Genomic DNA, 19,531 nt, shown 5'->3' with positions numbered 1-19,531 from the left:
CGGGTATTCTGGATTTTACTTTTGAAAGCTAAAGGTAGCAAAAAGCTCTTCCCCCTCTAGAAAGGCAACTTTTCAAGAAAGGAACAACCAGCATGAGGAACTGATTTAACACACATGCAGAATCACCTGAGAAGGCCCTTCTCTTCAGTATCTACCCAGAATGCGTTACAGTTCCCAGTTCTTTTTTCCTCCTTTCTAAAACTACATTAATTTTCATTTACCAAGTGCCTCAAGGTACAAAACGATTCCAACTCCATGGCAGTTACTTACTATTTCTCTTTTTTTCAGAGGATAGAATGATCTCAGCTAATAATCTTCACCCAAACACAGCCCAACAGAGTTGTTCCTCCCCACTTAATTATTAATTGAAGTAACAATAACACAAGACACTTACTGCATTCCAAAATGCAGGACTGACGGGTGAAAATGTAAAGCCTTCCCATTTGGAGGCATCTTTGCTGAGAAGCTGAAAAAATAAGAAAAGAAGACAATTAATATTTAGTGCACATGATACTATACACAGCAGGGAAAGAAGACATTACAGGCTGTAGGTCCTTGTATTCCTAAATATGCTGTTTCCAAACCTTTTCATACATTCTTCTCTCTGTCTTAACAATGACCTTTGAAGAAGGTTTCTGTACAATAGCACATGTTGGAAAGCTCATGCTAATAAAAGCACAGCTTGATAAGCATTTCACTCGAGATGCAATGCTGTCTTGAACAACCTCCCTTCCTTGAAGGTGTCCCCTCAGTCATACTGATTCACCTGGTTACAAGGGTGTGTAGGGAGCCATGGAGAAGTCATTTAAGAGAGTCCTGAGGAATGAAAATTATGTCAGCATGGAGCAGATCCCCAGTCTAGTCTACCTGGCATTCAGACAAGCACTTGTACTAGCAGAGCTGAGAGATGCACAGGTAGAAAAGCAAATAGCAGCTTGTGAAAAACTGACATCAAAGGAAGTGCTTGCCTAGCTGGCTTTAACACAAAAGCCAACTCATTCCTTATAAGCAGAACAGAATAAGAAAGAGCATGGAAACATACACATCATCATCTTTCCTTTGCCCTAGGAACATTTACAATGAAGTTCCCATCGGTTTTAGCACATTTTTAGCTTATTTCAACATGAGCCGAGATACCCTTAACGTAGACAGAAATCCCAGGGCACCTTCACCACTTTCTCAATTAAAACGTGTTCTCCACAAGCCTAAACAGCCATAGTGGTGGAAAAACAAGCCCAGCACTTGCTCGTTACAGCTACATACCCAGCACACCATGCTGTTGAAAACCTCCCCAGCAACAGTCAGAACCAGGCTCATCACTGCTGGGCGATGCCAACAAGCATCCTAGCAAGGGCGAGTCTGAGGCAGGAGGGAAGGATTGTGCTCTCATTTGTTATCCAGCTGCTTTGCATAACATGCGGTAGTGCAGTTAATTGGTTCCCAATTTAAAAATGCAGTTCTGTAACATTACACCTTTTATATATTAAAGCACCTACATAATTCTGTTGTTATAGCCCAAACCAATACAGCCATCATAATTTATTACCAATCAGGTTTATTACTATGAAACCCACAACTTTTATGACAACATTTCTCAGAGGAGGGAGTCAACTCCCTTGCCATTGTAGCAGGAGAAATGTGATACATCCAGGTAGTGTTTTGCTGGAAAATAATATAAGAGCAAATTATGCAGAACTATGAAGTCCGAGTGAATGACCAAGTCTCCTTCCAACCACCCCCAGCCAGCTCCTGTCCTGCTCCCACAGCATCTAGCACCTTCCAGGCCTCCAAAAGTCATCCTCCTGGACATACCCAGAAAGAAAGTCTGAGCACTGCTGTAAACATAAGTAAATAAAAATTGTCACTAAAATAAAAAGTCCCTGACATGTGAGAGAAAGCACGTTTCTTACAAGTACTTAAATATACATATTTAAATGCATATATATATCAAAATAAAAGTTAAGCCATACAGCATATGTATATAGTATCACCTTGAACCCCCTCATCACTTTTCTTAGGTTTTTAGCACCCTGAAGATACTACTGAGATATCTTTTCACACCTGAAAAACCTCTGCTAAGAAGGACAAGAAGCCGAATACTCCTCTGTGCCAATTTGTGTAATCATCAGCAGCTCTCTAAGACTTACTAATCTGTCTTCTGGGGAATTCAGGCAGCAACAGCCTTTCTCTGCCTCTCCATCTATGCAACAGGCACCCAGCGCTTTGGGGATGCAGGAGACTGCATTTCACTGAGTTCGGGAGAACAAGGACGTGACATAGCAGTGGTTCTTCAAAATGCGCTAGGTTGCTGTTCAGCCAACAACCACAGCCAGCCCTCTAGCCACAAAACAGGAAAAGCCCCATGAGAGCAGCAGCAGGGATCCCAGCGCCGGCACCCCATTCATTCTGGAGAAGGCAGCCTGGACCCCAGGAGGTCCAGCTAACAAACTCCACAGGCTCTGAGCCGGCTTCTGCACATCACCATGGAGGTAATTTCTTCCACAAAAGCTGGGAGCAGTCCTGGATCCAGCCTCACCCCTACCACACAGTGTCTCTGCAGGGAACAGCTCAGCTCCAAGCGGACGAGCACTCTTCTCACAGAAGAGAGACACCCCTACATGGAGCTACCGAGCATCTCCATGCACTGCTCCCCAGCAGCCCTGGGGATGGGACCCTGGCTGCACAACAGCCAGCTTCTGCTCTGCACCCCACGAGAGCTGCTGAAGTGCTCCAAGCCCCAGCCTGGCCCCGAAAGCAGAACAGCCACATTCCTGCGGCACTGCGCTCATAACCCTGCCCAATGGCCAGCTCCAGGGCGTCTGCAGCGCTTATCAGCAGCTGGAAGCTGTGCCAGAACCTAACTCGAGAGCTGAGTTTATTCGACGGCAGGACTCACAGAAAGAGAAATCTACTGTTCTCCAGCTCCGATTTATTTCTTTTTTCCCTCCCCAAGGGAGAAAACAACAGATTGGAATAGGAGGAATGGGCAGGGGGCCATTCTGCCCTCCACACCCAAGCCACCACTATACATTTTAAAAAGCCCACTGCAATGAAGAGAAAGGGACAGGAGTTCTTGTCCCTTGAAAGGGACAGGAGTGAGGTTCTCCAACGTGTTAGTGGTCTCTCAAAGCCAGCTAGAGGCTGGCACAACACTCTTCTGCATCGCCGCCTTTCCAGCTCAATGCAATGCATCCAGACCTCTGCAGGGGAACTCACACAGAAGCTGAGTTTCAAAGGCAATTTATTAAGATGCTTAAAAGTTGAAGTCACTTTTAAAATAGAACATTTAAAGAACCTCATCTCACAAATGGATTCACCTCAAGTTATGCCAAAAAAGCTCTCTTTTGGCTGCAGACTACATGCCCAAAAAAGTACACGGCACATTTCACGAGAACGTTACAGCCCTGGGAAAGACCCACAAATATCAGCCTAGGAATGGAAGTCTTGAAACAACAAATGTGGAGAAACAGTCCCCTTTGCAGAGGAGAAAGCCTGGTTTCCATCTCCTCCATTGCCCTCTCCAAGCAGCCAGCACCACGCCGAGCAGTCTGTCTAGCACAGCTCAGCTCCACGCTCCACTTCGGGGCATCTCTCAGTTTTTTTCAGGCTCACCACCTTAACACCAACTTCCACATGATACATTTTGACAAAACAGGCCAATTCCAAAATTTCAGGGGCCATGTTTAAGCTCAAGTGAACAGAACTGGAGAAAAACAGGAGGAAAATAAAAGAGGGAAAGGGAATTTCTGGCAACTGCCTTGGCACCTGAGCAGTTTCAGCTAGGTTTGCACTCATCTTTGTATCAAAGAAGTAGTTTAGTTGCCTCCATCACCACTGACAATTCAATATCCTTCCTCCTTCTCTGGCTAGCCCAACCTCACCATACAAATTAAAACGCTGACAGCCTGAATCATCAATCTCCAAAGGAAAGAAGAAGAGCTGAAGGGATGGGGAGGTGGACAAGGGACCAGCACAGTCACCCAGGGCAGACGGGAAGAGGCAGACACTCTCCTTGGCGGAAGAAGAGGGTGGACCCGAGAGGTGCACCTCTTTATAGCAGCATTACTCACACTTCACAGGCCAAAAACAGAAGAAAAGTGCTTACCCCCTAAAAATGCAAACAAAAGCCCAAACCTACTCTGAACAAGTTGTTTCTTTTTAGAAAACTTCAAAAACCGAGTTAATCCTTCTGACTATATATACATACGTATATAACAACCCAGCAATCCACAGAATAAACAGCAGCTAAGCAGAAGTGTGGAGAATTTTACCCCAATGTCTCATTTTCTTTCATCAGCTCCTCCAAACCTTCCTTGTACCCTTATTTCTTTGATTACTTCAGATTACCTTAGGAACCACATTATCTGATGATTCATAAAGCAACATCTGTAGATGGAATAATCATAACCGTTACTTAGTGAACTTTCCCCATCCTTCCTTTTTGTGCCCTTTGTTGACAGCATATGGAGAAAAAACAAAGGCAGGGCATTTTATTGTTGTTTTTTTTTTTTTCCTTTGTGGTTTTCTTGGGAACAGCAGGCAAAAGGGACTGGATTTTTAACATGCAAGAGGTCCTTTTAAGTGACTCTGCTAAGGTAGAATTATGCTGTTTTTTATTGATAAAAATAAAATCCAACTTTTTATGTTTGGCATTTTGGCACTTCATGTGTTCAATGTATGAATACTAATGAACCCACAGAGTGAGGCTTTGAGATACAAAAGCATATACATGCTGTATATGAAAGCACAATTTTTATATGTAAACTGAAGCAAAGAAACAAAATTCAAAAATCTCATTCACTGACTGATTTTAGATTCATTCCTCCAGACTACACCTGATAAACAAAAAGACTAAGGAGATTGACACATACAGAAACAACCGAGCCCAAATACTTTCAGTAGTGCTGACTACAGCTGATGGGAAGAGATTGTGTTGACAAATGAATAAATTGTTAAGGGAGAATTAACACAGATACAGAAACAGATCCCAGCAGCCACTGAACCAAAGTCTTCTGCAAAGACTTTGTCTGTCAGGTCACCTAGCTCCTCTCTTCTCTTTTACATTTATCATCAAGCCAACGCTCTTAAAAAAAAAAAAAAAAAAAAAAAAAAAAAAAAAAAAGCACCTGGAACATTTCTAACTACGGGGTGGTTGCATTTTTTTTTTTTTTTTTTTTGCAACCACCAAACTTAACATCTTTCCTAATGGCAGAAAGAACCACCAGAAAACCCATCTGCCCTGCTACAACCCTACCAGGCTCACGGGCAAAGTCCTCTGCAGGCTGCGGCACCTGGAGCAGCGCTGCTCCCGCCTGGCTCCCCATGTCCTCACCACCACATGCTCTTCTCAGCACCCCAAAAATCACGGGTTATTTATTTTTGTAAATGAAATAATGCCTAGCAGGTAAAAGAACAAACATGTGAGTTTTAAGCACTGAGAACCTAGAAGGCGAAATAGCCTCCGCTATTCTTAGTGCTGCATTGTTTAGGGAAGAGGGGGAGGACTGACTCACTGCTTCTGAATGCTTGGGGACAGGCAATTTGTCGTCAGGATTCCTTTATATATGCTTTACAAGAGCGCTGTGCTGTCTCTGCAAGACGGGTGGTGGTCTTGTTGTTCTCTGAGCTACCCCACGGACATCACAGACCGATTTCAGAGCGTGGAAGGCAGGAAGGGCCAAAATGGCATCACCCATCAAAAAACACTGCGTGCAGGCCTGCTATTTCGCCCATTTTGGCTAAAAATAGGAAAGGGGAGCTAAACCAAAATAAATCAGTGGGATGGACAAGACAACTTCTCTCCAAAAACAAACTCCATGATTTACAGCCACAAGTCATGACTTAAGGGGACAGACAGGTCAAACAACTTTTTCTTGGTGTTTTTCTAAAGTTGGCAAAACAGCATAGAGCCAGAAAGTTGCAATATGGCTTATTTTAGAAGGTGCTGAGGTAAAAGAGGTAGGTAAGCCTAGAGAAACATGAGAGACACCAGCCGCTCCTCACTACTTCCAAGCAGCCCCTGCGCGCAGCCTCCTCTCCTCCAGCCTCCGGTTCCCACTGCCATTCATGGTTCTTCTGGGTAACCTTTGCTCACCTTGCTGTGAAATCCTGCAATAATGTTTATAGAAGCTCTTAGCAGAACAGCTAGCCAAGCCAGCGCTGCTTTATTTTCACTTATTACAAAACCACAACTGTATCAAATTCATAAAGATCAAGCTCATAGGATCTGACGGTAAAGAGCTTACAAAGTCTCATTTCTCAACAGGATGCGAATGTAAGGACACGAATCTGTTTTTTCTCCCTGTCCTCACACCCAAACAGACTCCTTGAAAAACGTCCAAAAATGTTAAAGGCAGGCCATGATAAAAATCAGAATAAGACCCGTGAAGAATTTTAACAGAGAAGATGGGCAGTTAGACATGAAATCTTATAATGAATATCTTGGTGAAAAGAAAAGGCTTTCTTCTCCAGATGTCTGTGCGGTTTATATTTTAGCAGCAGCAGCACAATAAAGTGTGTTTAACAACAGAATGGAATTATTCTCTCCCATAAATCAATCCTCAACTTCAGAAATAAATGAAACCTGTACTAAATTAAGAAATGAGTTTACAATGACTTCAGTTCATTTGAAATTGTTTTCTGAAACCTCTTCTTTCAAAATCCTTCAGCCACCCAGATTTCAAGCAACAACCGAAGCTCTCTAGAGATGGTCCAGAGGGAGCTTGTGTCTTTCAGGCATCTTGGACAGTTGCTTCAATAAGTAAATAAGAGCAGAGATTCTGGAAAAGGCAAAGAGGTGGTGCCGAGAGCATTAGCAATGCTTCAGAGCTACTTCATTAAGCTTGGCTTTCCAATTGCTTTTAAAAACAAAGGGCACAAAATCCTGAAAGCCCCAAGCTCAGCTCACGGAGACCACCACGTAGGTTCCTGAACAACACGGGTCACTCCAGCATGTAGTCAGGGAATCAGGCATAAAAATCAGGTATTCATGTACCTGCGGGGCCTAAATAGAACCTGAAACTACTCGTGGACACACACACACAAAGATGTTTTGTTTCAGCCAGGCCAAGAACTATCTGAAGTTATTTGTTTTGGATGAGCAGACTGGGCCCACTTGTTCAAAACGCACATCAAACACTTTCCTCTGAAGCACCTCCGTTACCACCAGCAAAGTCTGAGCATCCTGGCAGGCAGAAGGCCTACCTTCATCCTCCCTTTTTCTTCTTACAATGAAATAATTGCTTGTTCATTTTGCAATACTTCAGAAAGCGATCTTTAAGTACCTAAGAGGATGGTAACTGCTCTGAAATAAAGCCTTTAATTTACCTTCTTTCCACATTTTCTTAAGTTCTTAAGAAAACAACAACAAAAAAGAGTCACTTGCCTAATGAAACAAAAACTTAAGCTCCCTTAGAAGCCCAGGCATTCTTGACGTTTCATCCTGAATTACCAGGTCCTGGAATTCAGGGGTTATGAGAAAATGCTGTATTTCAGTTCCGTTTAAAGAATGCTTCTAGCCCATGAGTATGTGAAATAAAAACACAAATCCCAAAGGCACAAAAGCAGTTCATATGTGTGTGTTTTGTTTTTTTTTTTAAACCTCAGAGCTTTTCAGCCATATCCACTCTCCTTCTCTTCCCCCCCCCCCCCATGTAATTTGCTTACCCTGCAGTTGCCAAATCCTCCAAAAATGTAGAACTGCCTGCACAACCCTGGTTTGTTCTTCAGAGCCTGACACTGAGCTCACAAACCATTTCTAAGATGCTAACTTGTGTTCATCTGACTTAGTGAAGAACTATTAAGGAATCAAACCTGAAATCACCCTGGTCTACTTTAGAGGCGTAAATAAATGTCTTTCTGAAGAAGGCTGATCATTCGCAACCCAAAACCGTTTCAACAGAAGCTACAGGACTCTGTGCCTCTGAAAAAACACGGATTATCCCAGCTCCTACCTAGAGTCTCTAAACTGAAAAAGAAACATTTTAAAGCCGAGATGTGTTGCTCACAGTCTTTTTCAGACATCTGAAAACACAGCTCAAGAGTGAAAGAGTACACAGAAGAACCTAGCAAAAAGAGAAGGCTTGTACAATACCAGCACAGCACCTTCTCAGGCTAAAAGCTGAGCCACTCTAGCTGCAAGTCTTGAACTGGAAATAGCGTGACATTTAAATGGCTGCTCCCTACCCAGTTTTCAAAGCATTTCACTGGAAGCAAACTACACAGCACACCCCTGTGAAGGAGGTAGAACAAAAGATTCTCAAAAAAGGCAAAAGGTCGACCACATGCTCACCTACCTTGTACCTAAGGGCAGCATATTTCTTCCCGCACACTTCTGCGCACCAGGTAGGCTAAATATTGAATTCTGCCCTTGCAACACTGAAACCATGGCAGATTTTAGTGGCAAACACTGCTTTTAAACATCATCCTGTACAAATGTAATTAGGCATCTAATGAAGACAGAGAATCAAGAAAAAGAAAGTACTGATTCTACGACACCTGCCTTAATTAATTCACTTTAAAATACCAATAAACTCATTTTCTCTTCCTGCAGAGAGTGTCTATGAGGGGAGAAAAGATGCTGAAATTCAAAAATGAAAATTAAGGAGGGACCATGAACAGTACAGAAGGAAGAGGTCCCAGTCCAGCCTTTGAATGCATCAACTGCAATTCCAATTTTACTGAGTAATTAATTTTATCAAGCACATAATCTCACTCAAAAATCTCCCTAGGTGCAACAGCAAAGGGCCAATTTCTGTCAATTCAGCAGCAACGCCACTTAAAGCGTTTCACTTTCATGTGTAAGGGCGCTGCAGTATTTATCCCATGTAGCAGCACATCTCTCTCTGGTCTGAGAGAATGGGGGAGGTTATTGACAGGAAATACAATGGGGCTGCAAAGCTCAGAGTAATAGGAAGTTACATTCTTGTTAAATATCATTGCACCCAACCATTTCCTTTTTCTATTTACAGCTGCAGCCAAAAATTTCCATCTTGACAGAAACCATTTCAAGTTAGAATAGTTCAGCAAAATGCATGAAAGAGCTCTGTGGTATCTGATAAGCTTGACCTGCTTAATATTTAAGAGTGATAATCTTCCTGCAGTAGCCGTCTCTTGCTGTTTCTTCATTAATTCGAGCATTTTAGTTTCTTCTCATAATGAACGAGCACAAACCCTTAAGACAGCTAAGGTTTGCATGGTAGACCTTAAGGTGCATAAGAAACTTTCACGCTGCATCTGGTAAGCACTAAAAATCCCCTCCCCTTTTTTCTCCCCATGAAGCAGAAAAAGAACATCAGCTAAAAAGGGAAACTAAGCAACTACAAGCAAGCTCGGACCCAAGATTTAAGAAATAAACATAATTTCTAAAAAATCTGGGTTTGATTTATTGCCTTTGGTCTGGACAATGCAACTGATACCACCTGCCCCTGAAAAGAAGCCATGGAAAAGTCAGCAGGCTGAGATGCCATATAAAGCTGCAAAATCCAGCTTTGACACCCAAGTGGAAAACATCAGCCTGGACTGCACGTCTCCTATCTTTCATGAATTACAGCCCAAATATTTAAGCAAAAAGTATCAACTTTAAGCCAGATAGCTTCAAATGCTACTACTGAGGAAAAAACAAACACTACACTGTTTAGATGGATTAGGCAGCAAACATTTACAAACTCCTAGGACACTGGGCAGTCCTCGTAGAAAACAAATACAGGCACCTCTTTCAAAACCCTTTCACCAAGCTTTTGCTAGAGTAACGCACCAAGCCCAGCTCTCTGTGCTATGTTAATTTCAGTTTCATAAGGGAAAAGTTATAGCTGCTAGTGATTGCCTGGCTTATTAAAATCTTAATTTTCTCTGCCAGCAGAGGAAACTTCATGCAAGACTTCCTCAGGCATGTGCAAACTATCCAGAATTTCAACAACACATGCTAGTTCCCTAAGAATATCTGATTTTTTGTCACCAAATAGCATTTTCACAAGCTGTATTATATGACTGTGGAAATACAATTTAAAAGAGAAAGAAATTAAAAGAGCAAGGCTACACTATTCTTAAAGGTACTTTAAGCACGGTGCCGCAGAGTCAAATTGCGATTACACAATCCTCCTCCACTCACAGCAGGCTCTAGCAGCAGCTGAAAATGCCGCTCCCCCACCCCATGGGCCACTACAAAACCTCACTGGGGAGAAAAGTAAAAGATAAGCATGAGCCAGTAACCAGACCGCAACATGGAAAAAGTAGCTTCATCCCAAAATCACCACCTCTCCATCTCCCAGAGCATCATTCTGTTCTTGTGACGCGTTAAATCTTTGCTTCTCTCTCCTTCTTCTGGTGCCACTTGACAAAGCTTTTTGTTCTGGTGCAGCAACCTACCGGATTCTACAGCATCTGACAGAAGCACTGCATGATATTATTTATCATGCTTGATATGTATTTTCTCCAGCAACACTTATTTTCTTCTCATGAAGTACACTGATTTTCTTCTCATGAAGTACCTTTTAAAATTTCAATAGTGAAAAAAAAATGCAGACTACTTTTAATGTTCATTCATATTTTATTAACTGATTGCACTATGCAATTTCATCTTCATCCGTACGCTTCAATGCTCCAGTCATCTATACCTACCATCAAATTAAAAGCTTCTGCTTTCCAGCTCCCCGTATAAGACTCCAATTACGCTTCCAAGTACATACACCCCCTTCTGCGGACAGAAAAAGGGGGAATCCTCCGCAGCGTCAGATCATTTCCACATTTTGACCTAAAGCAAAGAAGCCACTGCAGCGGCAGGGCACCACGCAGACAGCCTGCAGAATTCCCCTAGATGCAACCTTTTGAAATACCCAGCTTGCCGGTCTGTCTTGTGTCACTCAGTGCTCGCGGTCATGGCATAGAAAATGGAAAGACAGTGGTGTGATTTAGTGCTATTAATAAAAGGAAGCACTCTCAACAGCATATTTGTGACCTACTCCTAAGTACTAACAAATATTTATACTTTATTAGATTATGTTGTTAAAAAAACATACAATATGAAAAAAAAATTATACCAGAAAATCCAAATTAGCAAAAAAAAAAAAAATGGTCACTACTAGAATCAGTAGTTACAATGCTTATTGCAGGAATTATCAGGTCCTTACAAAACATCTGGGATGCGTTGAAGTCAATGCACAGCACGTACTCTGAGCCAGCTTCTTCTGATGTATAAAATGATGCAACACTCTACTAAGAAGGAAAGCAGAACTATACGAAATGCACCCCGTTTCACAGGTTTATTAATGAAACATCTACCACCAGAAATCTCAGCTATGGTATAGCTGGCACATCAACCTCTGGAGCTCTGCTGTCCAGCAATGGGCACCTTGAGCCTTTAAGCTAACATTCGTTTCCTACAGTACAAATTAGTATGGGAGGGAAGAGGAGAAAAATGAGCTGGGAAAAAAAACAGCAGGAAGTCAGCTTTTGGTACTTTGTATCAGTTCAAAAAATATATATTGCAATCAAGTACTATATTAAGACCTCACCCCCCCCCACCCCAGATTCTAGTATTTCCTCCTTTATTTCAAAGCCAAGAAGCTAATCAGAGTTCAGAGAGTTCAAATGTCAGCCCATCGCTTTTAACTCCTTATGGTCAGCAAGAAGAAAGGGAAAAGGAGCAAGCCTCAGAAAGCACAGCTTTTTTTTTTTTTTTTTTTGTCTCTAAGGACAAAGAATCAGTAAAGCTATTCTTAACGTCTTAATGATCCTCAAAAACCAGAAATTTGCTTCAAGTGAAAGAAAGGATGTGCTTCGCTGCTGCACGCTCCACAAATTAATCTATTTAATATGGAGCTTCTCAAGCTCCCTGCATCAGGAAAAGCTGCTATCTGACAGACCATGGCCTTCCCTGCGGCGTGAAGATGTATTTAACATGCTTGGCTGTGCTCCTCTCACTGCTCCTTTCTCTACAAGGTTGCAGGGATGTGAACATCCCTGGCCCAGCTGGGAACCCACACCTGAGCACATGCCCACTGCAGGCAGCAGGGCTCGATGCAGGGGGCCTGGAAGTCCAAGGGACCCGTAGCATTTGACCCATTATTATGACCACTTTGAATGCATTTGCTTTCGTTCTCTTCTCAACCTCTAACAGGCTTCTTCCTGTCACTCAGCAGTGATACTGTATGCTAAAAAAGTTTGGTTTTGTTCACAACTCACCCACCAAAACGCAGCCCGCCGCTTCAGTGACCAGAAAGCATTCACCGTGTACAAGAAGGGGGAGGAAAAAAAAAATCTGTGCAAGACTGAAAGCATGGGGATGGCAGTGGGGGGTGGTGGTGTTTGTTTTAAAGTGGCTACAAGCATCTGCAGGATCAGGCACGTTATCCCAGCAACACTGGGACCACTGACAAAGGGCAGAAATGCCTCCTTTTCAAAAGAAGAGTTTAAATGCTCCAGAAAGTAGGTCACCAATAGGCCAAAGAAATACCTAAGCAGGCAGCAGGCATCTCATGGGTTGCAGGCAGCAGGCTTGCAGCAAAGGACTTGAATGAAAGAGAGCACACCAAGACAGAAATGGGACAATAGCTATTGAAGAAAGGCAGTTAATAGCAACAAAGCACGTAAAGCACGGGTCAAGGAGTCGGTCAAGTACAGGCCCTTCAACTCCCCACCCTCCTCCAGTTGCCAGGAATCAAGATTTAGACACAAAACAGCGATGCACATGGCACACAGCACTAGCAGGCAAGCAGGCACAAAACCAGAAAGGGCTCAGTAAAGCCACAAAATGAAAAGGAGCTGCAAAACGTGGTCTACATGACTATTACATGACTACTCATTTCCTAAGGGCAGTGCAATGCTTTTCATTGTTCCAACCCCAGAAAAAAAAAAAAACAACAGGAATTACACATTTATGCTTATAAGGTTAACGCATTCGTTATCTCTGTGTTTAGGTCATAGCACCATTTATTGGTGCTATGTTTATTGCAGAGACCTTAATTGTAAAATGCCACGCCACAGCTTCAGTCAGTGAGACAATGCAATTCAACATAAAAAACATCTGTAGACACAAGGTAAGAGGTGACTTATGATGTTGCTCATGAGGTCCAACTTGTACCTTGTGTAGTAACCTACACGGAGGGCACACACAGCAGGGAAGTTGCACACTTTTGACTGCCAGAGAGGGGAGGCTCTTTTCAGCTTTGCATGGACTCACACTCGTTGTATGTGAACAGCAGTGGTTACACACGGTACAAACAGTTATGAATCAGTCACTCCCTTTTTTTTTTTTTTTCATTTCACTTCCCCTTTGCTGTTGTCTACCTTTCCTTTAATCGTCAGATTGCTATCTGCTGTTGTTGTGCCTTATCATTTTGTCTATCACTTCAGATAAGCTAACCTTCATCTTTCCCCTTCCTACCAGTATCTTCATTCACTAGACATTTTTTCAATAATTTTCTTTTTTCTTTTCTTGGTGTTTTTGTGATTTGTTGTTGTTCTGTTCTGCTTCTGCAGGGTCTTTTTCCCCTACGCAACCTTCGCCACCGTTTCTTCTGTCACAACGCTCTTCACTCCCGTCTTTCCAGCAGTCACCCCCCAATGCTTCCCCCACTGCTGAACTCCAGGCTCACCATCACATCTGAGCAGCTTCCGGAGGTGCACTAGAAGCAGGACATCTCACCAGTACCACGTGCGATCTGCTCGTGGCCCAGCCCTTCCTGAGCTGTGCAGCCATGCGTGGACGGCAGCCTCCTGCTTCTGCACAGTTCTGCCTCAGCCAGCGAGCTTGCTGCTCCGAGCCCCAGCCGGAGGCTGTGGGACAAGGAGCTTCTGCAGAAAGAAGGAGCCAAGTGGGCAGGACAGGCTCGCTGGGCCAGTCAGAAATGCTGAGGGTTCGGAAAAATTGCTGTAACCTCACCTGGCTTCTTGTCCTGTCCTGCAAGGGGAAACCACACGGGACAGTGGCAGGCAGGCAGGCTCCACCAGGATGGGAGCAGAGCACTCCCTCACCTCGGGCTCTGAAATTGGGAAACCTGTCCCTCCCACCTCCCTCCGCGGGCATGGGAAAAACAGGCCTCTCCACAGGCACCTCAGAGAAGCTGAATTAAACCTCTTCCCCCACACACACTACAGAAGGAGCCAGAGGAGACCAGCCTTCCACCACCTCAAGCTTTGTCCCCAGTCAGTGCCCAAGGCGGGCATTTCACCACCGCTGAGATCACCTACCCGTGGTGTGGACAGGTCCTGCCTCTTCCTCAGTGTCAGCTCCAGGTCATGTGGGGGGTGAACCTTGCCTGTTCTTGCATTGTTTTGATTTTATTTTTTTTTATCCTGACTGGTGCAACCTGGTTACTGTAACACCTTCTACACTGACCTGCTCTCAAGCAGCAGATGGGCAATGCCACAACAGCACTATAAGTGTATGGGACACCACACTATAATCAGTGGCAGCAATACCACGGTGTCCTGGGGCCCCTGTAACACAGCAGATTTCCCACATCAGCCACTACTTGGCTGTCACCTCCTTGCAGCCCCACAGACTCCGGTACCGGCTCCCCTCCAGCAACTCCCTGGAGAGGGACAGGGCTGCTGCACCTCAGGGTTTGCACCTCCTGGGTCATTCACGATGCTGAGTGGTATTTATTAACACCGATAGCACTGCTGCTCCAAAACACTGGGGATCTGTGGCACTGCAGGAAGCGAGCTGCTAAGGCCCTGCTCCAGCCACTGCTGCTTCAGGCCCAGGGGCTAGGGCTGATGCCCGGCTGCACCAAAAATGTCCCAGCCGCTGGGCCACAGCTTCAGCAGGACCCTAATTTCACTCTGGGTGAAAACACAAACCTTTTACATTTCAGATGTTTGTAATACATAGTCTTTGTGGGCTGTTCAACTTCTCAAGCAGAGAGCAAACAGCTTCACATGGCAATTTCTGCGTTAATCCCAGAAAAGACAAGCCAGCCCTTCAGAACAACATCCAGCGTCCACAGCTCCAGAATTCCTCCAAAGTACATCTTCACAGCTTAAGCACTGCCTCAGCAGCAACACTCAGGCAAGTATAATTACTTTAAACTTTAGAATTACTGCTTTTATCTTCTGCCATACATAACCATTTTTTAATGAATTACAGCAATTTACCCTTGAATAAAACTGTCGTATCACGTCAAATAATTGCCTAACAGAACCCGACCAGTTTTGCCTTTTATCCTGCAGCTCTCTCAGGCTTCAGCCCCCTTGTGCAACGACAGCTGATAACACCACAGCGTATGCGAGGATGGCCTCCAAACCAAGCAAGACGTGCACGCAGGCCCCACCTGTCTGTAGGACGCCCTGTCTGAGACAGATGAGGGATTGGCAGCTTCTACAAGGAAGTTGTCGAGGATGTGGTGCACTTCGTTGCTCTGAGTATAGCGGGCTGGACACAGAACAGACAGCAGGTCCGAGCCTTGAGAAGCGTGCACAAGCACATTGTCAGCTGGTTGGGGATACTGCACCTTTTGTCCAAGAGCACCACGGCTATGGAGTTAAAACGGTGGAACCTCGAGACCTTGGACACCACACAGAGGATCCTCCTCACAAATAGTACAAAAACAAGAGCACATCTGTTTTTTCTCTCTCTGCAGTGCTAAACACATCACACTGAGACCACTGGCTCGGAGTCAAGGAAGTCTCCACAGCTGCTCATTGTTCCAGGGGTATTCCCCACGGCAAAGCACCACGCTGCTCAGGCAAACGTGGACCCACGTCCCAAATGCCTAGGGACGGTGTTCAAGCCCATACACTTGTGTGCATATGGCCTAAAGTTTGCTTTGATACGTGACTGCCAAACCTGTTTTCATTCTCGCTAGTACGAAGCAAACACCTACAGCCCTAGGACTGCAAGAAGTTGCCCGACCCCACCAAACCCACGTATTGCCTGTGGAGGAGCTCTTCAGAAGTGCTCACCAGGGCAGGAGGCACCGGCGGAAGGAATATGCCAGGTGGCAAATTTATGGCTTAATTCTGAGAAGCAGAAGTTGCAGAAACAATTGAAGCAGCTTCACAAGGAAGGTAGAGACCTCAACGTACCAACAAACTTTAAAGACATCAGGCACTAACATTTGGATCCTCTGCTTGCCAAACACTGTCAGCTCTGAACAAATCCTGCAGGAGTTGACAGCAGATGTTCCAAGTGGCTCAAACCTGGTCCCGAAAGCTACTAGAAATCTAAGGCTCTTTATTAAAAACAACTCCACTTCAAACCCTCTTGTCTTGCAAGAGGGAGAAGACCCTCAGTAAATCGGTTGGGGGGGGGGAAGGGGGGAAAACTGCAGTGTAAAAACATGACAGCATTCAGAGTACACAGAGAGGAATAAAGAGCAGTAAAATAAGACTTAACTTTCCACTAGATTACATATCAGCATTCACGCATGACTTAAAAAAAGCTGGGAAAGTCCCACTCAGAAGATAAATATACATGTGCTACCAACAAGACAGATAGTAGCAGAGACTCAGATAAGCAGAATAGAAACTGCTCACTTTTTACTTTGTTTTATCCACTTTGTGAAGCTGAGGCTGCCTATCCATTCTAATTTAAAGGTAACTTACTTTCATCATTGCTGAGATACCTGACAAAGGGATTACCCTTCAGTCTCTCAAAGAAAATAACCAGGTGCCAGAGAGAAATACTAAACCAATGGACAGCAATATATGAAATAAATAATGCTTTACATACACAGAAGAAATACCAAGAATGCATGTCAGATCAGTTTTAACTTCAGGTCAATTTTCCTTCTTTACATATACCACTTGGTTTCTGAAAGTCTTCCCAAGTAGAGTGAAGTTGGTGAAATTATCATTCCATCGACGTACAAGCCTCTCCAAAGTCCAGATCAGCTTCAAATTTTAGGAATGCAAATGAACTGACATCATGCACAAAGAAGGCTCAGCTACATGATTGCAAGTGTCATCATCAGCCACCATCCCATCATCTGAAGGAACAGTTTCTAAAAAAGCTAGGCTTACAAACTAGAGCTGTTTTCTTTATTTCTCATGTTTCCTGAAGCAGCAATGCTGTTGTGAACAAGTATTTAACATAACTTTTTCTTACTCGCAAAGTTTGACCTCTAACCCAAACACAAGAAAATCAAGAACCAGGGGAAAGACACCCTGAGCTTTCAACTGCATTGAATGGTTTGCATTATTTTCACTTTCTCCTTTCTATGTCCAAGCCCTTACAGCTTCTTCATGTGTCTTCACAGGGTTGTTTTTTTTTTAACTGTAAAAAGTCAGCTTTTACAGGCAGTAACAAAACCCATTATTTTGCACTTCAAATTTCTTAATTTTGATGTCTGTGGATTTCAGGTATATGGGCGGGTTAGATAGGAAACTGCTGACTACTGGTTCACAGGGTACTGCAGCAGATGCCTTGTACTAGACAGGGAGCTGTCAGAAGTCAAGAGGTTTGCAAACAACAACAACAAAAAAAAAAATGAGGGCTCTCGCTATCCTCTTGGAGAGCACTGCTCTATTTTGAATTCTCAGCACAAAACTTCAAGGCGATAGGTTCTCACTGAGAAATTATTGTGTTTAAAGCTTATATAAAGCCCATTTGTTCCACAGAAAACAAGCTCTGCAGAGTGTACAAAAAAATGGTTGGCCTTGTCTAATTGCATTTCCATTGTACCTTCTACAACTTATCAGGACGAAAAAAAATGCAGCATTATTTATACATCGCTTTGGAGGAGAGAGAGGAGCGGTGACCATTGACACAGCCTGGCTTTGCTCTCCAGCTTCCATACCTCAGGCAGCAGCCTGGACATATCTAAATTGTGAGCCCCTCAGGGGACAAGACAGGCAGCTAAATTAATCACGCTGCACCCACACTTCTCCTTGGCTTACCTGATGAAAGCACACTCTTGCACACAAAGCAAGTATTTGCAGTGAGTACTCAGAGTCCTGCAAAAGCACCAACACATATCACCGCCACATGCAAATACCGTATCTGATAGACTTGTCCTGCCCCTGACACGGACAGGACTGCTTTGTCCCATCAGGAAGGGGGAGCTGGCCGTCCCTCAACAGCCACCACAACAAAAGAAGTCTCTGCCCTAAGCAGCTGCCAAAGAAAGTGGATCAAAACTAACATGACGACAACACAACAGAAGCAGTTCAGAACTCAGGCCTGAATTTATAACCAAGACTGAACCGAAAGCAGTAGTGATGACATTTGTTTTGATTTCCTGTCCATGTTTCTACCTACATTAGCGTGGCAAACACCGCAATGACCGGAAAGGCTCCTTCACCCGATTGCTTCCAAGTCACCACCTGGACCCACAGCCAGGGTGGGAACTCCGCTTTCCCAGGGCACATTTCCTATTCAAATTGAAATACGTCAGTGTTACAAGCTGGGCTGTATCACCTCTGACTCTCTAGGAAGATGGGAGGAAGGTAACAGCACTGCCCGTTAACACTTCACCACACTGCTTCGGAGACACTCCAGGTAACCCCATATTCAACTTACTGAAATCAAGCCCACGTGCTGGCGCTGATGATTCACGAGTAGATTGTTTGCAAACTCCCAAAAGCCAACAAGCTGCTTTATTTTTTCTACTCTGGAATGATTTGCCAAATCTGTAACAGCAGGAAAAATAAGACTCCACATGCTTATAGGGTGTCAATTTTCAGATTGCTGACAATGGGCTATTATTCCAGATGTCCATCTTTTAACTGCATAATGCTAAGATTAAAATTACTCAGAATTAAGCCCTCTTAAGGAGAACTGAACAGCAGCTATTAGGGAAGCAAACCTTATTTAGTAATAATAAATGTATAGATATAAAGCTAAATCTTTTGTGGCCCACTGCCCACAAATCACAAGGATTATCTTGAAATTAACACTCATGTGAAGTTCATTATTAGTGTATTAAAATGTAAAAGCAAAAGGATAAGAAGAGAGTTCCTACCCTGAAGTAGGTGTATTACAGAAGTAGCATGCTTGGGCGAAGGTGACACCGAGATTACGACTGAGACAATGACAAACGTGCCACAGCAGCTGTTTGCTTTTGCTATTTTTCCCCCCCCCTCTCTAAACACACGGTGCCCTTACGTCCCTTTCTCCAAAAGCAGGCAGGTTAAGCTGGACAAGAAGGACATCTGGGTACCAGGCTGACTTATGGAGTGCTCACAAAGATCGCACATTTGGGGGCAGACTCTTGTCCCAACATACAGGCTATGCATTGCTTAGCAAAAAAAAATAAAAAATAAAATAAAATTAAAACCACCCGTCCAGGCAGCAGGAAGAAAGAGGAAGACAGGACAGAGGAGACCGCAGAAGCAAGCCAAGAGGTCAGGTCCAGAGCCTGGACGAGGAATGGGCTTGCCAAAAAACCCGCTCTCCTTGGGAGGAGCGCAGTGGTGATGCTGTCCCCTGGGGGAGCGCAGCCTCCACACACAGCTCTGGTTCAGAGGTCCAGCACAGCCAGAGGAAGAGCCCAAGCAAGGAGTGTTGTGCGTGTTTGCAGCTGACACTGCTGCAGGAAGAACAGCCCCCAGCAGCCCCCACACCATACACACCCTTCTGCCACGGCTGCAA

General features: G+C 44.1%; 1 protein-coding gene across 5 annotated transcripts in view; it reads right to left on the bottom strand.

Moving 5' to 3' along the window:
- TMEM131L (transmembrane 131 like) overlaps positions 1–19,531 on the bottom strand; it is a 77,652-nt gene that overhangs the window by 44,466 nt on the left and 13,655 nt on the right. For 4 of the 5 annotated variants that reach the window (XM_084518480.1, XM_084518482.1, XM_084518481.1 and 1 more), the window contains exon 4: positions 395–466. In XM_084518480.1, the coding sequence (XP_084374606.1) occupies positions 395–466 (72 nt within the window). Of the gene's footprint in view, positions 1–394; positions 467–6,003; positions 6,079–19,531 lie in introns of those variants that run through there. The other variant, XM_084518483.1, reaches the window with a different exon arrangement.

Source organism: Aythya ferina (genome assembly GCF_964211825.1).
Source record: "Aythya ferina genome assembly, chromosome: 4".
In the NCBI taxonomy this organism is placed as follows: Eukaryota; Metazoa; Chordata; class Aves; order Anseriformes; family Anatidae; genus Aythya; species Aythya ferina.
Note: the sequence above shows the minus strand (reverse complement) of the source record. Positions and strands in the feature narration are given on the sequence as shown.